Source organism: Aspergillus foveolatus (assembly GCF_047715535.1).
Source record: "Aspergillus foveolatus strain CBS 279.81 unplaced genomic scaffold BDW70scaffold_171, whole genome shotgun sequence".
In the NCBI taxonomy this organism is placed as follows: domain Eukaryota; kingdom Fungi; phylum Ascomycota; class Eurotiomycetes; order Eurotiales; family Aspergillaceae; genus Aspergillus; species Aspergillus foveolatus.
In genome coordinates, this window is record NW_027396235.1 from 1 (window position 1) to 18,193 (window position 18,193).

The following is an 18,193-nucleotide window of genomic DNA, read 5'->3' on the forward strand; positions in this document are numbered from 1 at the left end:
AAGGCCACCACCTCAGTGCTGTGGTTCAATAAAATACTCGCGCTAAGGCCTTGGTAGTGGGGCAGAGTAAGAACTGTCATATGTTCAATGGTGAAGGCAATTTCGAGAACGACTGTAGACAGACAGATTAAGCAACTGCTCGGCCAGTCTGATATTGACCGATCTGATGCTGACAGCTCTGGAGATGAGGATTGGGAGGAGCCAACCCCGGATATATAGCGACTTGATTTAGACTCAGGACCAGAGGTTGAGCTTATCTGGTGAGATAAAGCGGGGTAATTGGGCGCCAAGCGGGAGGCTGCAAAGCAGATTGCATCTCACAAGTTAAAAGCTACAACAAGTCATCATGCTTTTCATGATAGGAGCTAAAGCTAGAGATTCAAGAGTATTTTTTTTCCATAATATAGAGACCTTCACAGTATATGTTTAAGGAGGAATACCATGACCTAATATTACCGTGCCCCAGGGAACAGCAGCGCGCCATCTCTGACCGCCCTATTGGCTGAGATTTCTCGTATCAGGACCCTCGGTCCAATTTCTGGCCTCTGAGGCACGTTTTGTCTACGTACTTGTTTGATAGAGTTGTGGGTGCTCAGAGGGGAAAGGGCAGAAAGAAGCTGTATTAACTACACGAACGTAGCCTACTAAGGATCGGACGCCATATGACGATTGATTGTCTATCTTGTTGACGATAGATAGCTTCTTCAATCTCTCTCTGCCTTATATATATAAAGGGGTCAGAGATTAGGCCGCTTATATCACGTGGCGTAAGCCAGGCTCATCGTGTACACCTGGTGGCACGATGAAGATCACATGATATTTCCGTGTCAGATAGCTTGAGTTGTAGCCTTTCTGCTGTAGCTACTCCGTTAGAGTAGCACTGCTACGGTGATATTTATCTTGCACAAAGAGTTGAAGAGCTGGGTAGAACGCGGCAGGGTCAATTCGATCAGTGTGGCCGTAGAAGTTTGGGACGAATCCCAGCTTGCAGACACCGTTGAAGATTTTTATAGGTGTCCTCAACCATTCTCGGCAAATCCTGGATCCTGTTTTCGTGAAGACTGAGTCGTCAGCAACGAAAATGAGCATCAGCTGCGGAGGTGAATCACTAGACTGCGGAAGCTGACTCAGATTAGCGCCGCAGTCGCACTCGCTGCGGCAGGGCCCGGAAGGGAGTGGGGCTGCCGCAGCGGCAAGAACAGGGGAGACCCCATGTTTAGACAGTCATATTGACAAGAACACGGGGAGAGAGTCTGCCATGATCCGACAGAAATATATTCGCAGGTCTTGTGGCCGGACTGGGTTTGAGATGACTGTCTTAGAAGGCATACCTTTCCATGAACTGATTCACATGTTGTACCGCCTCTTGTCTGGCTTTTGTTTTTGTAGAGTTCTTCACATGGCTAATCTCCTCACAAGAGGAGCCTCTCAAGATTCTAACCCTCTCAAGAGAGCACTTCTGTGTCATGCTTTCTAAGTTTGTTTGATTCATGTGATGCTCCAACTATGAGTAAAATAATATAAGAATCTACTTGTGGGCCAATACACGAGATAGCCTACATATCCCGGATAAGCACATAGGAGAAGCCTCTCGAGGAGTAAACTGCTCTAGGAGGTTCTCCTCAGGAGGATATGGTTCATGTTCCCAAGAAGTTCTTGGGTAGAGTCGCATATTGCTAAATTGGACCTAGAAGAGCGCTCACAATTCTTCTGATGTCTCAGAAGGAGAACGGGATCGGTATTGGCGACGCTTAGGAGCAGACTCAACCTGTTCCTGGGTGTGGGAGACGTCCCCAGCCAACAACAGAAGCTGTCGGGCCTTGGTGAATCTCCCTTCGGCTGCCAGTTTTTTCTCTTCATACTCCGAAATCACGAAGATCTTATTATTGCCATCAACGGTCGCTGCGCGATAGCATTGAGCGGGGCTAAGGCTCTGTAGATTCTGATCATATAGCGAATAATTCTTCCATGTATACTTCCTCGCAGCTCGTTCCACGGGCGATGGATCCGACGGGTCAACCCGGAAACAGTCCGAGTGCTTCCAGCCCCCTCGTTCAAAAGTCCAGAAGGATATTTCCACCTGTCCGGGCGGCATTAGCAGGCGCGGCCCAACTTCAGCAGTAGGAGAAGGGTGCTGAGTAGGTTCTGGAATATCAGTCAGTGCTGAATGTAAGTCCGTGCCTGTCAGCTCCGCAGTCCCGCGCAGTAAATTTTGCCTCTCTGTTTCTGGAACTGGTGGATTTGGGTTGAGGATACCAAGCTCGCCCTCAAGTCGCTCACGTTCCATCTCCTCCTCTAACCTTTCCTGCTCCTTCTCAGCCCTCATCAGTTGGTTCAAGTAAGCATCCGATGTCTGTTGCTGTCCATCCTGGTCGTCACGGGGAGATCCAACCTCCAGACGCGGAGGCTGATCAGTCTCCACTTGCTCTTGATTCTCGCCATCTGGATTTGGAGCTTCTATCATCGTTGTCTCCTCTACGTCCCGTTCCAGAGGGACTGCTTCTGGCAAGATCCTCGTGCAACGTTTATTGGTATTTTCGCCTTGGTCGGCGATTGGGCTCTGCGTGCGGTTTAGCGGGTTGGACGCTGACGAAGATCCATTTGACGGTCCCCAAGGCGTTATTGCAAGATCTGCACCAGGAAGTTCCAGAGTCGAGCGTCCCTGGTCGGACATATCCTGGTCCGAGGGCTCCTCGCTCACCCATTCATACTCCATGGGCTCTGGGCTACCTGCGTCAGCTGGGCGCTGCTGACGATGGAACTTCTGCTTCCGTCGTTTTTTCAGAATCCGTCGCTCCCTTCCTGCTCTAGATACCTGCTGGTGGTGCAGAGTTCGTCGCACCCTATCCTGTCGGAGCTGCACCTCCTGCTGCCCTTGTTGTGCTGGCTCGCTTGGCTCAGCCACGTGTGGAGCAGCTCTTTGATTGTTAGATGACCCAGCCTCCTCAACGAACAACGGAGACTGAGGGGCGTCGGCGCCATGTTCTCTGGTCTGACAGTGGCCGGTGGGCCCAGGTTGTGCTGATTTGCCGAAGAAGGAAAAATAGACGCAACGGCGGACGAAAAAGGTAGTGATCGTGTCAGCAACCTCAGGATTGTCCATATGTAAATGGTCCAGGAAGAGCAACAGGCTATCTTGTTTATGGGATCCCATTCGTGGCATACCGCACCGAGCCCGAGGTTTCACGGTGTTATCTGCGAGAAGATCTTGACAAACTTCTGGTTGGTCTGGGACAGCAGCTGCAAAACAGTCGACAATCCGACTGACCAGGATATCGAACTGTTGGGCGTCATACCGGAAACGGTTAGGTTTCCTGGCCTGTAGAAGAGCCTCTCTCGCGATCTGATGATCTGGAGAACTGTTGATTATCGCCCCAATCTCCGGGGATCTGAACCCGAGCCGGTGTGCAAGTTCGGCCATCTCGTAGACTGCTCTTTTATCGGCTATGACACGAGTAGGCTTTGCCAGCAGATCATCATCCTTTTTCGGATCCGGTGGCATTAGAGGATAATGGCGCATTGCATACAACCATACCTGTACGTATCCCTTGTCCAGGCCCTCCGCACGCGTCACACGCTCACGCCGAAAAGTGGACTCGGAAGTCTGAATGATGCTCTCCTCTTCGGAGGTTGGAGCAAACATGGAGCTCATGGTTTTCCACACAGATTCAGCTGATGGGCTAAAGAGTCGCTTCACGCAATGGGCGCAGCTTTCCAAGTACTTGAAGTCTTCGAAAAACGTATATAAAGACGGAACCAGCCCATCAAAGCTTTCCAGTCGACTCCATATGGCCCTTCTTTCTCCATCATTGAACGTAGCAAATGCCTGGCCACCCAGGATCAACCCACGGGCAGTTTTGGCGTCGGTTCGGGATCTGCCTGGTGCCAGCAGCTGCAGAGTCTCGACTGTATCTAGATCTATCTTCTTCATCAAATCACGATCCGAGGCAACTAAGGAAGACCAGAAGTCTTCAATATGGTCTAGGTAGGTGAGGATTTCCTATATCGTGGTGAGCAAAGGAATCGACAGGACGGGAGAGAAGCTAAGATATCAACCCACTTCGACACAGCCGGTGGCGATCAACCGGTGAAGCATGCTGATCCGCATCCCATTTGGCCAAAGGCCAGGAATTGACAGTAGCCGATCGAAGGCCCGCCGGAGGCGACGGTTTCGTCTATTATCCAGCTGATCCAGGCGGTCCTGATTGCTGGGTGACAGCCGGACGAACCACCGCTCCCGAAAAGCTTCATTGCCCTCGCCCTCATACTGCCGGATCTTGCGATAAATTTCTCCGTCGGTTGGCTTCTTCTGGTTGGCATATTCCTCTAGTAGGGAGGCCCTCAGTTCTTCACCAATATCTATGTAGACAGTCAGCCATATCGTACCAAATATATCTCACAGAAGATCTACCGTCCAGGTAAAGATCGATTGTCCACCAGCGGTCCGCTGGAGGAAGCACCTCGGCTCCTGCCTGCACACGGTGTCGTCCGTGAAGCGCCCGAAGCTGCCCAGCCGCGAATCTTAGTTCAGGAAAGTGGGGGGGGTTGTTAGTCAGCAGCGACTGTTGCGACACATTTGCATTCTGCAGCGCAACAGCAAGGTCTTGCTGAGAGACGGTCGCGGGGACATGATTATCGACGTCCAGGCGGCGACACTGGTTCTTACGGAAAATTTCACGAAGCCGAGCTACGTTCTTGCTATCCAGATCCCGGGGCAACGGGGGTTCAAATTGAATCTGATTAATGCTGACCTTGGCTGTTCCTAGGTACTTCAGGCGCCGCTCTGTTGCCAGCCGGACTTCTCGCTCAGTGAAAAGGGCTCGCCGCATTGCAGAAATGGAGTTCGAAACAACTGTCGATGGCTATAGAACAAGAAGTTGGGCGAAGTCGGCTCCCTGACAAAGGATATAGGCATTGGATGTGCCCACTCCACTGCGGTTGCGCCGCTTCACTCTATCTCCTGTGTCCGAGCCCCCGCAGCGACCCTCAGACGACCGCAGCAGCTTAGCTTGGACAGATTTAAACGCCTCTCATCTGCATGGATCGCATTTCAGTCGAGATTGCAGTTCAGTCGAATATGAATCCATCCACTTCCAAGCGGCCGGTCACTCAGATTCTAGTGGAAGGGCTTCCTTTGCTTAACGAGCCCTCGACTGATGCTCAGGTAGTGGTATCGACCCCACCTGAGCCTAAGTCCAAGCTCGCAGAGGGCCCCAATCCTACTACACGCCTGGCCAAGAGAAACGCTTCGCCGTCGCCCGCGGAGCCTAGTCGCAAGATCATTCGTGGCCAACCACGATCCTTAGCTCTTCCGATGATCAGCGAGGGGGAGAATACCGCGGGTTCTGATCTTATTGAACGGAAGGAGTCTCCATGGGATACATTCGAGAAGATCTTCGAGTGTGATCTGGCTGGCACGGTTAGCGTATGCGTCAGGCGCTCCGGTCGCCGTGCTGTCTGGGCAGTGCGACAGTATCCCAGCAAGCATGCAGACAGAATCCTGGAGATCCTCCATTCAACTCGCCATAAAAATGTGGTCTCAGTTATGGAATGTTTCCAGACCTCCGATTCCCTATATACTCTCGGCAAGCACCACCCTCTTACGTTGGACCATGTTGTCGCATGCAAAGCGTTCCCAGACCAACGGCAGCTGGCTGCGATCATGTCTCAGGTTTGGCTTCAGTTTCACGCGGATATATAAGGTTGCTGATCGTCTCCAGATTCTTGATGGACTGTCATATCTTATTAGCCAGAATCTTGAGCACTCGTCCCTGAACTGTTCTAGTATCCTAATGAACCTTGACGGGGAAGTCCAGATCGGTATATCACTACTTGAGTCTTACCCAGGTAGCTTCTGACAGGTTTTTTCCTAGCCCGGATTGATCGCTGCTCTACCCGACCACCGGGCAAAGTTCAAGCAAGCGACTTGGCCCCTGTCGGGCAGATAATGATGGAACTGATGCAGAAATATGTCAAGGATGATGGGGTGGTTGGTCTTGACAACTTTGATCGCTGGCGGACTAGCTCGGCCGCGATTGAATTTCTCTCCGCCACGACGTCTGTCAGCTCTGTGGAGGACCTAAAAAAGGTTAGTGCTTCTTCCCACTTCAGTTCCGAAACTTACGCGTCCTGTAGCAGCGGCTCTTGACAGAGATACGTTGGGCCCCTGGGGATCTAATCGGTCTTGCATGGTTCGCCTTGATATCCGCACGCACCTTTTACTCATACACGCCTCCGTCAGATGGATGGAAATAAGACCAGCTGTTACTGTCTGGGGCACCGTTGTAGAAACAAGTAGGTATTTTATATCAAGAAGAATATCTCTATGCTATAGTATGCAATGCAGATGAAAACCGTAATCTGGCAAAGTCTATCGAGTCCCCTGTTTACGTTTCATTTAGAAAAGCAAGGAACTCCTCCATCTTCTGCTTTGCAGAGCGTTTCGCATCCTCTATTGGCCAGGAACTCCCAGCCTGCAGGCGCGCCAAGGCTTCTTGATCCTCTTCGCGCGCTAGGGCCAGCTTATCTGGGCCGCTAAGGACGGCATTGGACCAGGCTTGCGAAAGTTCATCAGTGATCCGCCCAAGCATGATGGCTTTTGCCACGAACTGCAGCGAGTGGAACAAGCGGACAGTGCCTGGCCGAGTATTCTGTGACAATGTAGCGAGAGCATTTATCTGACCGTTCGTGAATGACTTGCTACGCCTGGAGATCTGAATTAGCCGGCTCCAGTAAGCCTATCAGGGAACACACATGGCTTTTATTAGATTGTCTTTAACAAACCAGCTACCCACACCTAGTGTTGCTCCAACCTCCCACCACCAATGCCCTTCCCTGGCAAAAACGGTGGTGATTTTATTCCGACGGCTCCGGGGGTTGTCGGATATGCGAGGATCATCTGTATATTCATCGAGAATGCAATCAAGAACAGAACTCGCGTGCGTCCTACCACTAGGGTGAGTACTGAATTTACCCGGATGCCTACAAAGTTCGTAGTAATTGAGGCTAAAGAGGATGAGGGCAAATCGTGCCGCGAGAGGATGGGTGAAGTTGTCGGCATCAAGGGCTCGAAGGTAGTTTACCGCTCCTTGTACACCTCTCCATACCAGAGGAAGTCCAAGCCCCGGCAAGTCGTTCCCTAGACCAGCCAACCAGGGAATCAGAGTTGAGTATAGACTTCCCACGAGATCGTAGGTACAGAATCTGTGATGTACCTCAAGGACATCTTGGATCCGTTTGTCGTCAAGCGGCTGTCCTTTTTCGCCGAAGATAGGGCTCCGTAAGAATGGGAACACTATTGTACTGAAATCATTCGCGATCGGCGCCGTGTGTTGTTGGCTCAGGTACCCACTGGCTGGCCCTGGAGAGGCTATGTAACTGGGTAGAATGCGGGGATCATGGAAAGTGAGTGACTCATCTTCGGGAGGGGACTTAACATAACCTCCAGGAGAAGAGCCGCTATCAAGCTCTAAAAAAAGGTTGTCGAACTCTTGGCCTGCATTGTTCGCCGTGTGCATGGGGTATTTCACAGGAAATGCTGCTCCGAGATCGCTCGTCGGCAGCACATGATCTGTGGGAAGGAGGAAAGATATGCCGTCATTTTTAGAATACCCTATTGCCAGAGCTATGGTCAGAGAGGATAAACTTGGTAAGCGGAAGTAAGCAAAAAAACGGTTACCAGGAATATGAGGGTCAAACAGCTCCTTTTCCACTACAAAGCTTCTCACATACTCAAGAGCCGTGAGCCTTCTATAAATATCAGCCACCCGAAACCTCTCCAGATACCTCAACGTCTCAAAATCAATGCTGAGCTCTTCAGCCAACTAGGATACTGTAAGGATCATCTGAGTGCACGGGCATCCACACCATCAGACTTACCTGGCGAAAGGCATCCTGGTCCAAAACAACTCTACTCTCGCCGGGGCCAGGCCCCTCGGATACGGAATGAGTTACTGTACAAAACCAAGGAAAAGCGAACGCACCACTAGCTCGAACGAGATCCAGTATTCATCCACACAACTAGACCAGGGTATTGAAAGACCGCTAGCTTCCCCAGTCCAGAAAATAGACCACCGAATAGCTCCTCCAGCCTCAAGCCACCGCATCAGGTTATCCCTTTGGAAGATGGCCAGCTGACCGAGTAGCCGTAATCTCTTGCCAAAACCATGCATAAACTGGGCTGGTGTGAGAATAGGCCATACATGAAGGTAAATATATTATTGATCCTTACATCAAAATACGCCGTGTAATCCAAACTGAGGATGGTCTTCCGATCGGGCTTCTTCACAAAAAATAAGCCAATGAAGAAAACGGTACACAGTGCCAATTACCTGGACGCCGACCACAAGAATATCCATTTTAGGAGGATCCGCCCACATAACGATTGACAATAAGCGATGGAATAGAGGAAGGTAGAGAGGGGAAGTGCTAGGGGTCAAGGGAAAGAGGTTTGGTTAGCAATAGGTAAGGACGCGGAATGGGGGGACACCGAATGGGCTGAAGAAATGGGAACATGGTGGAAGGAGTGAGAAACTGGTTAGTATTTATAGGCAAGAGGCGCGACAGCCAGTATTCAAAAGTGAGGGTTGTATGTCTGGTCAAAATGATCAAAATGGTTGAACAAGAGATGGTTTCCTGGCGGGCGGGACTGTTGATGGCTACGGCCTTTGAACAAAGGACTCGAGTCTAGGCCGGCCGGTTCATCATTGCTCTCTTGCAGGTTCCACCCTTTTCTCTACACAAACTGTCTTGCGACACTTTTTGGGATCGCAAATTCTACAAGCCCTCAACCTATCTTTGATAGAATGATTCTCATTGACTATGACAAATGTTGAGGCGAGTGAACAATGGTAATCTATAGTGCTGCTCTCCGAAACAATCCAGCATCTCTCCACGTCTGACAATACTCTCAGTCAGCGCACGGCTGGTACTCCAGTTCAACAAGGTTCATGCCCTGATGAAGGTGTTCTCGTACTGTCTTATGTGATCCCGCACTCCGTCGGCTGCGGACACTAGACAGGAATTTCAGCGCGTAGTCCATGAGGGCGTTTGGACACTCACCCATCACCAACGTCTTGCCTTGCTTGTCCCGGATGTTAGACAGCCTCTCAATCTGATCGCCAGACGCTTCAATGGATACAATATTTTGATAATCCGGCGGCCCCTGGTAAAGACAGACCCGATCATGTTCCCCGAAGGGAAAGCGGTTCGGCTCGAGGCCGTCCCGAACATAGATCGAGATATGGAGAATCTAGAACGATGGTTGTGGTCAGCATCAGGTGGAGGCCCCGGGATGGAATCTGGTACGAACATAGCCATTATCCATAATGTCGTCTTTCAGGAGGTTATTCAGCAGGGCCAGGGCTGCTGCCATCTTGCCAACAGACTTTACTTCCCACACCGAATGGAGTCGGCGGACCTGGAAGGTGCAGGTATCATAACCATATATCATTTTCTTAAGGTATGGAATCGCCGCTGCGATCCCGAATCCACTGGTGACCACTAAGACGCTTTCATAATGACTGACATCGTCAATCATTCCATGGGGCCCGGTGAACAAGGCTAGGAAGGAAATCGAGCTTTCTTTCGCCGTGGGCGCGTAGCGAACAAGGTCAGCCGTCAAGCCATGGCGTGGCTGGAGGAGTAGGTCGATGGTATCCTGCCGATCGCTTGACCACGATGCCACTGTAAAGGGGTGTGTCTGCATGCATGATGATAGACTGACTGACGGCATCCAGAGGTTGATGTACTGACCAGCTTCCACTTTCAAAGGCCGAGGCAGAAGAACACGGATATGGGCGGCTGTTATGACAGGATGCTCTTCCTTTGTTTGGGCGCTAAAGGAAACAACAGCCCTAGGGAAACCACGGCCGGCAAACAGCCCGTTTCGATAGAAGAGGGTCACTGTCTGTAAGAATAAGGTCAGTCCGAACATCCCCAGCGCAGCCAGCAGATAGATTTTCGAGGACCAGCTCCGGGTTGAAAGATGTCGCCGGATTCCGTATACAAAGAGCACTGTGAGGATATGATGTCCTCGAAGAAAGATCTCATACGAGAGTTGTCGAATCCATGGAAGGGAAAGCAGAGACAGGACACCCAGTGAGCCGGTACCCTATAACCTGTTAGTTAAGCACCTGGTGTCGCAGATATTGCCTACAATGAGGGTAAAGAAGTTTTGCAATGAGTGAAGAGGAAACCTAAATTGCTTGCCCTGGACCTCCATAACAATGTGAAATGATACTAGGGCAACGGTCATCCAGCCAACAGCACGGTGAATCTGACGACAAGTTCGCCATGTAATGCCCACTAGGTCAGCAAGATAGCTTAGGTGGACGGCTGATAGAAGGAAAATCAGGTTGACTAGGGCCAGTTCTCCTGCCCGACGACCAGCACCAGCCCAGGATTTTATCCTAAAAAAGATCAGGAGGATACTAATAGCAGCATAAGATATGTGAAAAAGGACACTAATTCGGGTCCATGGGCCCCAGAGCTGATGTCAATCAACAAGAAAAGGGAGAGTTAGGTGTCGAGAAACTAGAATTGAAAAGAACTTTGACCAGCTGGAGAGATAAAGGAGAGTCCGCGTTAGGAAAAGAGCAGCAAAAATACCGCCAGCGGTAATGGCATAAATTGCTACCACATCCATACTGTCTGACCTCAAGACAGGCTGCCAGTGAAGGAAGGGAAGGATAGATGGGAAACGCAGCGTGAAAAGTTTGGCTCTTTTGTAGTATAGGGTGCCATGAGATGGCCTCACTGCGGCGCCATCTGGGGGAGGTGTGGGCTGCGGGCCCAAATGACCAGAAACCTTAGCGCCTCCGCAGCGGTCCTCAATGCCCAAGGCCAAAGATTTAAGATCCCTGCATCCCCGATGCTGAGACTTCTGACTAGTTCATCTGACGAGAAAAGCGAACAATGTGTAAGGAATCTCCATGGGTAAAAAAACGTCATTCCGAGAGCGCTCGAGCAAAGGCGCAACAGAGACTCAGACGGAGGAAAAGTCTATTCAAGAAAGCAGCAGGATATGGTAAGCTTGTTTGTACTTGCAAATGCAATGCTTCCAGAATTTTTCTCCGGGTTGTTATCTGACAACTTAAGCTCTTCATTGTTTCTTGCAGTACTTCGTCAACAAGGCTTCCTGTCAAACTCTCAGGGGCTCGTAGCTCGGAAATGACCGTCTCTAGCTTCTGGATAGTCCTGCTATATTCATCTATTTGGTTTTTTCTAGAAAGAAGCTTCTCGCGTTGGTCACAAAGTTGTTGCTTCAAGAAATCAACACTACTGGTCCACTCCATTGAATCAGCGGGGGCATCTCCGGTGGTAGTATCTGTCCCAAACTCTGTTTCGCATCCTTCTACTTATTCGGCGCTGTAGAAGTCGAGGTTCCAGTATCCGTTACTGATGCTTGCGATTGAGGTGGAGGGGGAGGTTGTTCGGTATCAGGCAGAAATGTAGGACTCTGCAGCATGCTCTCATCAACAGGCTCAGCAGGGCTATTCGCAGCACAAGTGGGATTAGAACTTGTGCTGTGGGTTTTTTGGCTGGCCTTGCCTCTGGGAACTGCTGGGGTCCGCTTTCGCCTTGGGGAGAATTTTCTGTTGCAATATGTTCTCTGGCATGCCCAAATCCAGAGCCTGTTGTACTTTGAGTGCCCCGCTGGTCGTGAACAGGAGGGAGGTCACAGAGGCCACCAAAAAAAGCCATGTAGATATCGCGCAACACAAAGCCGGAAGGAAGACAATGACTCTCCTCCAATGGACCATGGATGCGGTCTAGAAACAACAATTCCCGATCATCACGAAATGTGACAACATACGGAATGCCTTGGCGTTTCAGAGCAGGCACCCTGTCATTATCGAAATCATACCAGGGACAGGCTTCTGGATCGGGGCAGGAGCGAAGCGCCTCTGATATTCGTGGCGATTTGAAGCCTAACTGGCTGGCTAGGAGAGCAACTTGATACTGGGCGTAAGGAGGTGTATCTGCATTGTATGTTTCTTGCCTTTACTTGGCCTACCACTACTGTAACGTAGTGAGCACAACCAAACCTGGCGGTACGCCAAATCAAACTGCATCTCGACATTGCAAGGGGCTTGCCGATATGACGTATCCGATGTTTGAATATCTATATCCCCACTTTCTCGTTCAAACATATATTCCATAGTCTCGCGAATGGTGCGTGGGACTGCCCGCTTTCCGTCGGACTGGAGACATTTCCCAGGGTCAAGGAGCTTTTTGATTCGGGAAGCCCCGATAGCAAGGAAGTTGGCATCTTCAAAAAAGAGCCGCAGTGGTGGTATTCTCCCTTTATAACTTACTAGCTTCTCATAGATACACTCCCTCTCAGCCTGGGAAAATTCCTGGAATAGGACTCCTCCTCGCACCAATTTGCCTATTTCGGTTCTGTCGACTAAACTTATGCCAGGCGCTAGGCCTTGCAAGGCTTTCACATCTTCACAGGTGATATCCCTCATTTTAGTCACGTCATTAAAGGCGATAGACTCCCAGAACATTCGTATTTTAGCCAGGTAGTCAATAAGCTCCTAAAATCATCAGCCTTTGAATTTTAGACTTATGGAATGTTCCCCAACATCATCACAACGAAGTGCTAGAAGCTTGTTCCACACACTAAGCAATGCGCCTGAGGATACAATCGCCGGAATCTTGCATAATGAGTCAAAAGCTCGCCAAAGCTGAGGGTGTTTCTCCAGCATAGCCAAGCGTTCTTCTTCGCAATTGCTTAATCGCGCCCACCATCTATCTGCGGCGGCCTGATCACCCTGTTCTTCGTACCAGCGACCCTTGACATATATCTCGCCCGTGCTCGGCGAGGATTCGTGATAGCTTTCAGATTGTGTTCTGCGTAGCTCCTCCGACACCTCTACAGGGCAGTCAGCTTACAGAAGCAACTGACCAATAATTATTCTGAGGCAGTCACCGTCCAAATAGAAATCCACTATCCACCAATGCTCCTTTGAAGGAAAACTACGCACAGCCTGGACACGGTGCTTCCCTTGAAGGCATTTCAGAGGCGTACCGGCAAAATCCAACAGAGGATATTCACCAGGCGTCTTTTGGCAAAGCTCATTTGCTGCAATACCACAGTGCTCTAGTGCGCGCTCAAACATCGCACGAGAAATCAAGACCTCTACATGGTTCTCCTGGTGATATCGATTCACTCCAACTTTCCGGAAAACCCGGCATAGTGTCTCCACTTTTTCAGTGCACAGTTCTGATTGTGGTCCGATATCCAGATGGTCTGTTTTGACCTTCGCAGAACCTAGTAAGGCTCGCTGTCGCTCAGTGGCAAGGCGAATGTCGCTTTCTGAAGTCACCCTGCGGCGCCTCATCCTTTGAGCTTGAATTGAATTTATGCCATGTTCTGATGTAGCAAGCCGTGCCTTTATATTAAGACTTCTCCAACTATGGGATATTTGATGTTTACGGACCGCCGTTTTCCATGGGGCAGCTATTTTTGTTTCAGGTGAGCCTGCTTTAATTATCTCCAAGGCCAAAATCAGGCCATCTCGTATCATCAGCCAAATCTAGACACAGCAGGCGTTTTTATTACGGCTGCTGGGACAACAAACGCATGAGACAATGTTCAATCAGAGACTCCCTACGGAAAGACTACTAACTTATCCTGATATGAAGCCGGTTTTTCCTTCAAATTGTCTTATAATTAGACGTACTGGCTTCCTACTGTTCTTAGGAAACCCTACCCAGGCGGTCAACCATATGCAGTTTTGAGCATGACACTTTGCGATTAACCTCCTGGCTGTAATATCATTCGTCAGTGCACCTGACAATATTGGTTCCCGAAATTAAGGGAAGGAAGCCTCCAATATGGGACATTTGAATGCTTCCCTTTGTCATGGTAATTGCATGATGGTTCGAACGTGTCGGGTTGCTGCTTGGCTTTTGATAGTGTATTCTTTCAGGACTGTCCTGAAAGACATAGTTTCTACTTGTTTCTCCCTTTGTGTTTGCAGCTGGCGGCGTTTGCATCTCGCAGTATATAACAACCATAAGCTGGTGTCTCCCTCTTCTTTCCTTCCTCTCCCTATTATCTTCTCCCTTCCATATTCCCCTAACCTTCTGCTACTCTCATAACAGCCGCAATAGCAACTATGTCGATGCAAACCAGTCTCAAAACCCCCCAGATGACGTTCGACCATCTTCGCACTTCTACCTCCAGCCAGCGCCTAAGCCAAATTGAAAAGATAAGAGCTAACGGGGTAGGTGAAGTGGTCGACTTACCCCAGCTAGCAGTATGCGGGGATCAATCTGCTGGCAAGAGCTCTGTCTTGGAGGGGACCACAGGAGTGCCATTTCCAAGGCAAGAGGGACTCTGCACAAGGTTCCCTACAGAAATTATCCTTCGCCATATTGAGACGTCTCTGCCAACCACAATTTCGGCAAGCATTCGACCGCACCCCTCCCGCCCTGAAAACGAACAGGAGTCTTTAAAGTCATACCGCAAAAGCCTGCAAGCCATATCTGAGCTGCCTTCGACTATTGAAGAAGTGTCACGGCTTATGGGTCTTCGTGGATATACTGATGACGGGAACGGGCCTGCCTTCACAGCGGATGCACTCCGTATTGAGATCATTGGGTCTATTGGCTTGCACCTAAGTGTGGTAGACTTGCCAGGGCTAATTTCGGTGGCCAGTGAAGAGCAGACGGAAGAGGATATCAATACCGTGCACAACATTGCAGAAACATACCTTCAAAGCTCTCGAACCATCATCCTTGCAGTCGTGCAAGCAAGCAATGATATTGCCAATCAGGGAATTATCAAGATGGCACGCAAATACGATCCAGAGGGCCAGCGAACGGTGGGAATCATTACCAAACCTGATCTCATCAACCAAGGCGCGGAGGCTAAGATTGCCCGTATCGCGAAAAATGAAGACACAATAAAACTCAAGTTGGGCTTTTTCCTACTCAAGAATCCGAGTCCGACTGAGCTTGCAATCCACAGCTTCATGCCTGCGCGATCGGCGCTTGAGCTCCGTTTTTTCTCAACCCCAGTCTGGGCACGTCAACACTTGGATCCGGATCGGGTCGGTGTAGACAAATTACGGCGATTTTTGCAGCATCTCCTGGATACTCATATAGAGAAAGAACTCCCTAAAGTCCAAAATGAGATCAGAAAGCATCTTAAGCAAACAGAAGCGGAACTGGATTTGATGGGAGCTGCTCGACAAACTGTGGGGGAAGTTCGTTTTTTCGTGACAAATCTGAGTATGAAGTTCTATGAACTGCTTCAAGCAGCTCTTGACGGTAACTATCATACCATTGACAGCGATTTCTTCTCCGATGCCGAGGGATCTAGATTGCGAGCCCGAGTACAAGAAGCCAACACCAAGTTCGCGACAGCCATGCGCTTGAAAGGGAAGAAACGAGTGACCAAATCCAAGAGCTCTCCTATTTCGGGAGAGTCAGATGATGACTTGCCACTCGAAAACACTCAAATTGTTGTAACTGATGAGGAAATGTTGCAGTGGGTAAAAGAGGTATGGTTAACTAGTCCATTCATTGCGCTATTTTTTTTTAACAAGTCTTCAGGTCTACTCAAATACCAGAGGGAGGGAGTTACCGGGTAATCATAACTCGGCGCTTCTAGCTGAACTGTTTCATGAACAGTCCCGACCATGGTTCGGCATTGCTGAGGCACATGTATATGATATCTATCATATTTTATTGTCATGGACACACAAGGCCATCAAAAGACTTATTCCTGAGGAAATCCTTCGTGGTAAGATAGACAAAATTTGGCAGGAATATCTTGACAAAGAGAAGAAGGATGCTCTAGCAGAGCTCAACAAGTTGATGGAAGATGAGTGCCGTGACCCGTTGACTTACAACCACTACTACACAGACAACATCCAGAAATCAAGGCTCAACATGCAGAAAAGTGTAGTAAGGAATGCGATTGCCGTTGTTACAGAGGAGGACTTAAATGGAAAACTGCACATCAACAATGTCTCCAGCGATATCGAGAAATTCCTTCATGGGCTGGAATCACGCATTGTAGTTGATATGGCCGAACAAGCGTGTAAAGATGCTCTCACCCAGCTCAATGCATATTACAAGGTATGTGTCCTAGAAATGGCTGGTATTGCTGTGACTAATGGGTAATAGGTTGCCATGAAAACATTTGTTGACAACGTGGCTCGGCAGGTGATTGAACGCCATTTGGTAGCGCCCTTGCCCAAGGCCTTTGATCCGACTTCTATTGCGCAGCTCTCTGATGAAGAATTACTGCAGATGGGGTCAGAGCCGGAGCACGAGATTGCACGGCGGGCTCGACTCTCCAAGATGGCGCAGGCGCTGAGACAAAGTCTTCTCGACCTCCAGAAACCTGTTTAGGGCATCGTACATGGGATCTCCCTAGCCCGCTCACTCTGCAATTGTTAGTCTGTCAACCTAACCCTTGACACTGGTTTTCCCACCGGGTTTTTCCAGTGCCATCACGCGAATGCGAAGGGCTTAACTGTTTTGGTTCAAATAAATTTATTTAGCGTTTACTACATGGAAGAAACTATTAAACATCATTTACTCATATATTCAGTCCTCAAGGCTCTTGCTTGTGCGTATCAATTTTTAACCATGGCTCGTCAAGATGCTTCAAGCATCCGCATGCTGAGCCTATGTTAATTCTATGACTGTCTATAGGGTGGACAGCAGAGAAACAGTCTTGTGGATAAGCTTGATCAACCATTTGAGCAGGAAGGTTTCCTACCATTTCCCCTCTGTCAATGGTCGCGGACAACTGGGCAGCTAATAAAGTTCTTCATTGGCGATAGCTCGGATACTATAGTGATCTTGGCTCATAAATCAGAATCAGAAGGTTGCTTAGGTCTCCAGTTGTCCGTGTGGCTCCTTGCTTGCTAAAAATCTTATCATTCGGCGAGTCATGAACGTCTACTAATATCTCAGATATGGGCTGATAGGTATGTATAATCATACTATTTCGCACAGCCACTAGATACTATATCGTGCTTAGCACATGCGCGCCTATACTAGCAGATGGGCAGCCAGGAACATATATAAAGCCTCCACGCTGTCAAGCAACGTTGGTTTACTGAACCACTCCCAAAGTCATCTATCTTATACTCTCAGGTGCTTGTCTACAGTCACAAACGTGCTGCCTTAAATATGTCTATCAATTCCGGTCAGTAAGCATTACCTGCCGCGTTTGAATTAGCTAACAGGTATTTCATTGAAAGGAACACAAAAGGCTTGGGTGGAAGACCTGTTGGAACAAGCAATGTTTGAAGGTGCCAGACTGTGCCAAAAAGCTCAATGGGCTTCTGGCGAGTTCGAAGCCATCAAGCTCGCCTATGAAAATCTCCGAGAATATTGCAGAGACATGGAGGCACAGATTAACTGCAAAGACCAAGAGATCCGGCGCTGGCAAGGATATTGCAAAGAAATGGAGGTGCAGACCAACCGCAAAGAACAAGAGATCCAGTACTGGCGAGAGCATTGCGGAAATTGGGAGGCACAGAGCAACCACAAAGAACAAGAAATCGGGTATTTGCAAGGAGTCCGCAGACATTTGGAGAAGCAGCTTTCTGAGACAACTCAAACGCTTGAGAAGGAAAAGCTGAGCTGGTACCCAAGGTATCTAAAGGCAACATTAGACAAATCATTTGCAACATGTGATGCTTGTGGCAAGGATTGTGCTGTATCTCTCACACCATGCTTCCACCATTTGTGTGAAGCCTGCATTCATGACCAAGTGCACATATTGGGTCCTGGTTTCTTGAATGACTCGTGTAAAGCATGTTTTGCTTCCTGCCAGTGATCAATTGGCAAAGTGCAAATGCCATTAAAGCTTCTGTCTTCTGATAGATTCTCTATATCACTCTTACAGGTGCTTGTAGAAAAGATCCAAATGTCTATACTCTGAGATTTCTTTTTAGACGCTAAAACTAAAGTATATTTGGTGACTTCTTGAGACGGCACATCCTGTGTAGATTTCCAGAATTATACACCATGGCACGTGATGCCACGGATATGATAATACATATTGAACTTCCCACTCCGCCAAAAAGGGTTAACCCTCCTTGGAAATCTATACTGGCTGTCAGATAACTACTTGCGGCTCTGTACCAACAACCTGCATGTGGCTGGTGGGAGGTACGGCCCTGCCCAAAATGTAAAATAGTTACTATTCATTGCA

At 49.1% G+C, this 18,193-nt stretch overlaps 6 protein-coding genes across 6 annotated transcripts; 3 read left to right on the forward strand and 3 right to left on the reverse strand.

The window, feature by feature from the left end:
• Positions 1-1,699: 1,699 nt before the first annotated feature.
• On the reverse strand, positions 1,700-4,829 carry BDW70DRAFT_164980 (DUF3723 domain-containing protein; the record flags this gene model as incomplete). The annotated part of the gene is made up of 3 exons (XM_073741616.1): positions 1,700-4,000; positions 4,061-4,359; positions 4,412-4,829. 3 exons carry the CDS (start codon positions 4,827-4,829, stop codon positions 1,700-1,702), a joined length of 3,018 nt encoding a protein of 1,005 aa, XP_073590735.1.
• A 248-nt stretch (positions 4,830-5,077) lies between these two features.
• On the forward strand, positions 5,078-6,255 carry BDW70DRAFT_154582 (uncharacterized protein; the record flags this gene model as incomplete). The annotated part of the gene is made up of 4 exons (XM_073739882.1): positions 5,078-5,671; positions 5,721-5,820; positions 5,874-6,088; positions 6,139-6,255. 4 exons carry the CDS (start codon positions 5,078-5,080, stop codon positions 6,253-6,255), a joined length of 1,026 nt encoding a protein of 341 aa, XP_073590736.1.
• A 131-nt stretch (positions 6,256-6,386) lies between these two features.
• Positions 6,387-8,357, reverse strand: BDW70DRAFT_164982 (uncharacterized protein; the record flags this gene model as incomplete). The annotated part of the gene is made up of 7 exons (XM_073741617.1): positions 6,387-6,705; positions 6,784-7,612; positions 7,679-7,823; positions 7,879-7,932; positions 7,983-8,174; positions 8,231-8,281; positions 8,331-8,357. The coding sequence occupies 7 exons, from the start codon at positions 8,355-8,357 to the stop codon at positions 6,387-6,389; spliced, it is 1,617 nt and encodes a 538-aa protein (XP_073590737.1).
• Positions 8,358-8,908: 551 nt separating this feature from the next.
• BDW70DRAFT_167173 (ferric reductase family protein) lies at positions 8,909-10,645 on the reverse strand (the record flags this gene model as incomplete). Its single annotated transcript, XM_073742170.1, has 4 exons — positions 8,909-9,250; positions 9,311-10,111; positions 10,157-10,489; positions 10,535-10,645. 4 exons carry the CDS (start codon positions 10,643-10,645, stop codon positions 8,909-8,911), a joined length of 1,587 nt encoding a protein of 528 aa, XP_073590738.1.
• A 2,917-nt stretch (positions 10,646-13,562) lies between these two features.
• On the forward strand, positions 13,563-16,374 carry BDW70DRAFT_167176 (putative dynamin GTPase; the record flags this gene model as incomplete). The annotated part of the gene is made up of 4 exons (XM_073742171.1): positions 13,563-15,225; positions 15,277-15,518; positions 15,571-16,098; positions 16,147-16,374. The coding sequence occupies exons 1-4, from the start codon at positions 14,130-14,132 to the stop codon at positions 16,372-16,374; spliced, it is 2,094 nt and encodes a 697-aa protein (XP_073590739.1). The 5' UTR covers positions 13,563-14,129.
• Positions 16,375-17,007: 633 nt separating this feature from the next.
• BDW70DRAFT_145678 (uncharacterized protein) lies at positions 17,008-17,898 on the forward strand. Its single transcript, XM_073738463.1, has one exon. The coding sequence runs from the start codon at positions 17,276-17,278 to the stop codon at positions 17,813-17,815; it is 540 nt and encodes a 179-aa protein (XP_073590740.1). The 5' UTR covers positions 17,008-17,275; the 3' UTR covers positions 17,816-17,898.
• Positions 17,899-18,193: the final 295 nt, after the last annotated feature.

Coding starts and splice junctions, on each gene's coding strand:
- BDW70DRAFT_145678 (XM_073738463.1), top strand. CDS start 17,276: ATGTTTGAAGGTGCCAGACTGTGCCAAAAAGCTCAATGGGCTTCTGGC.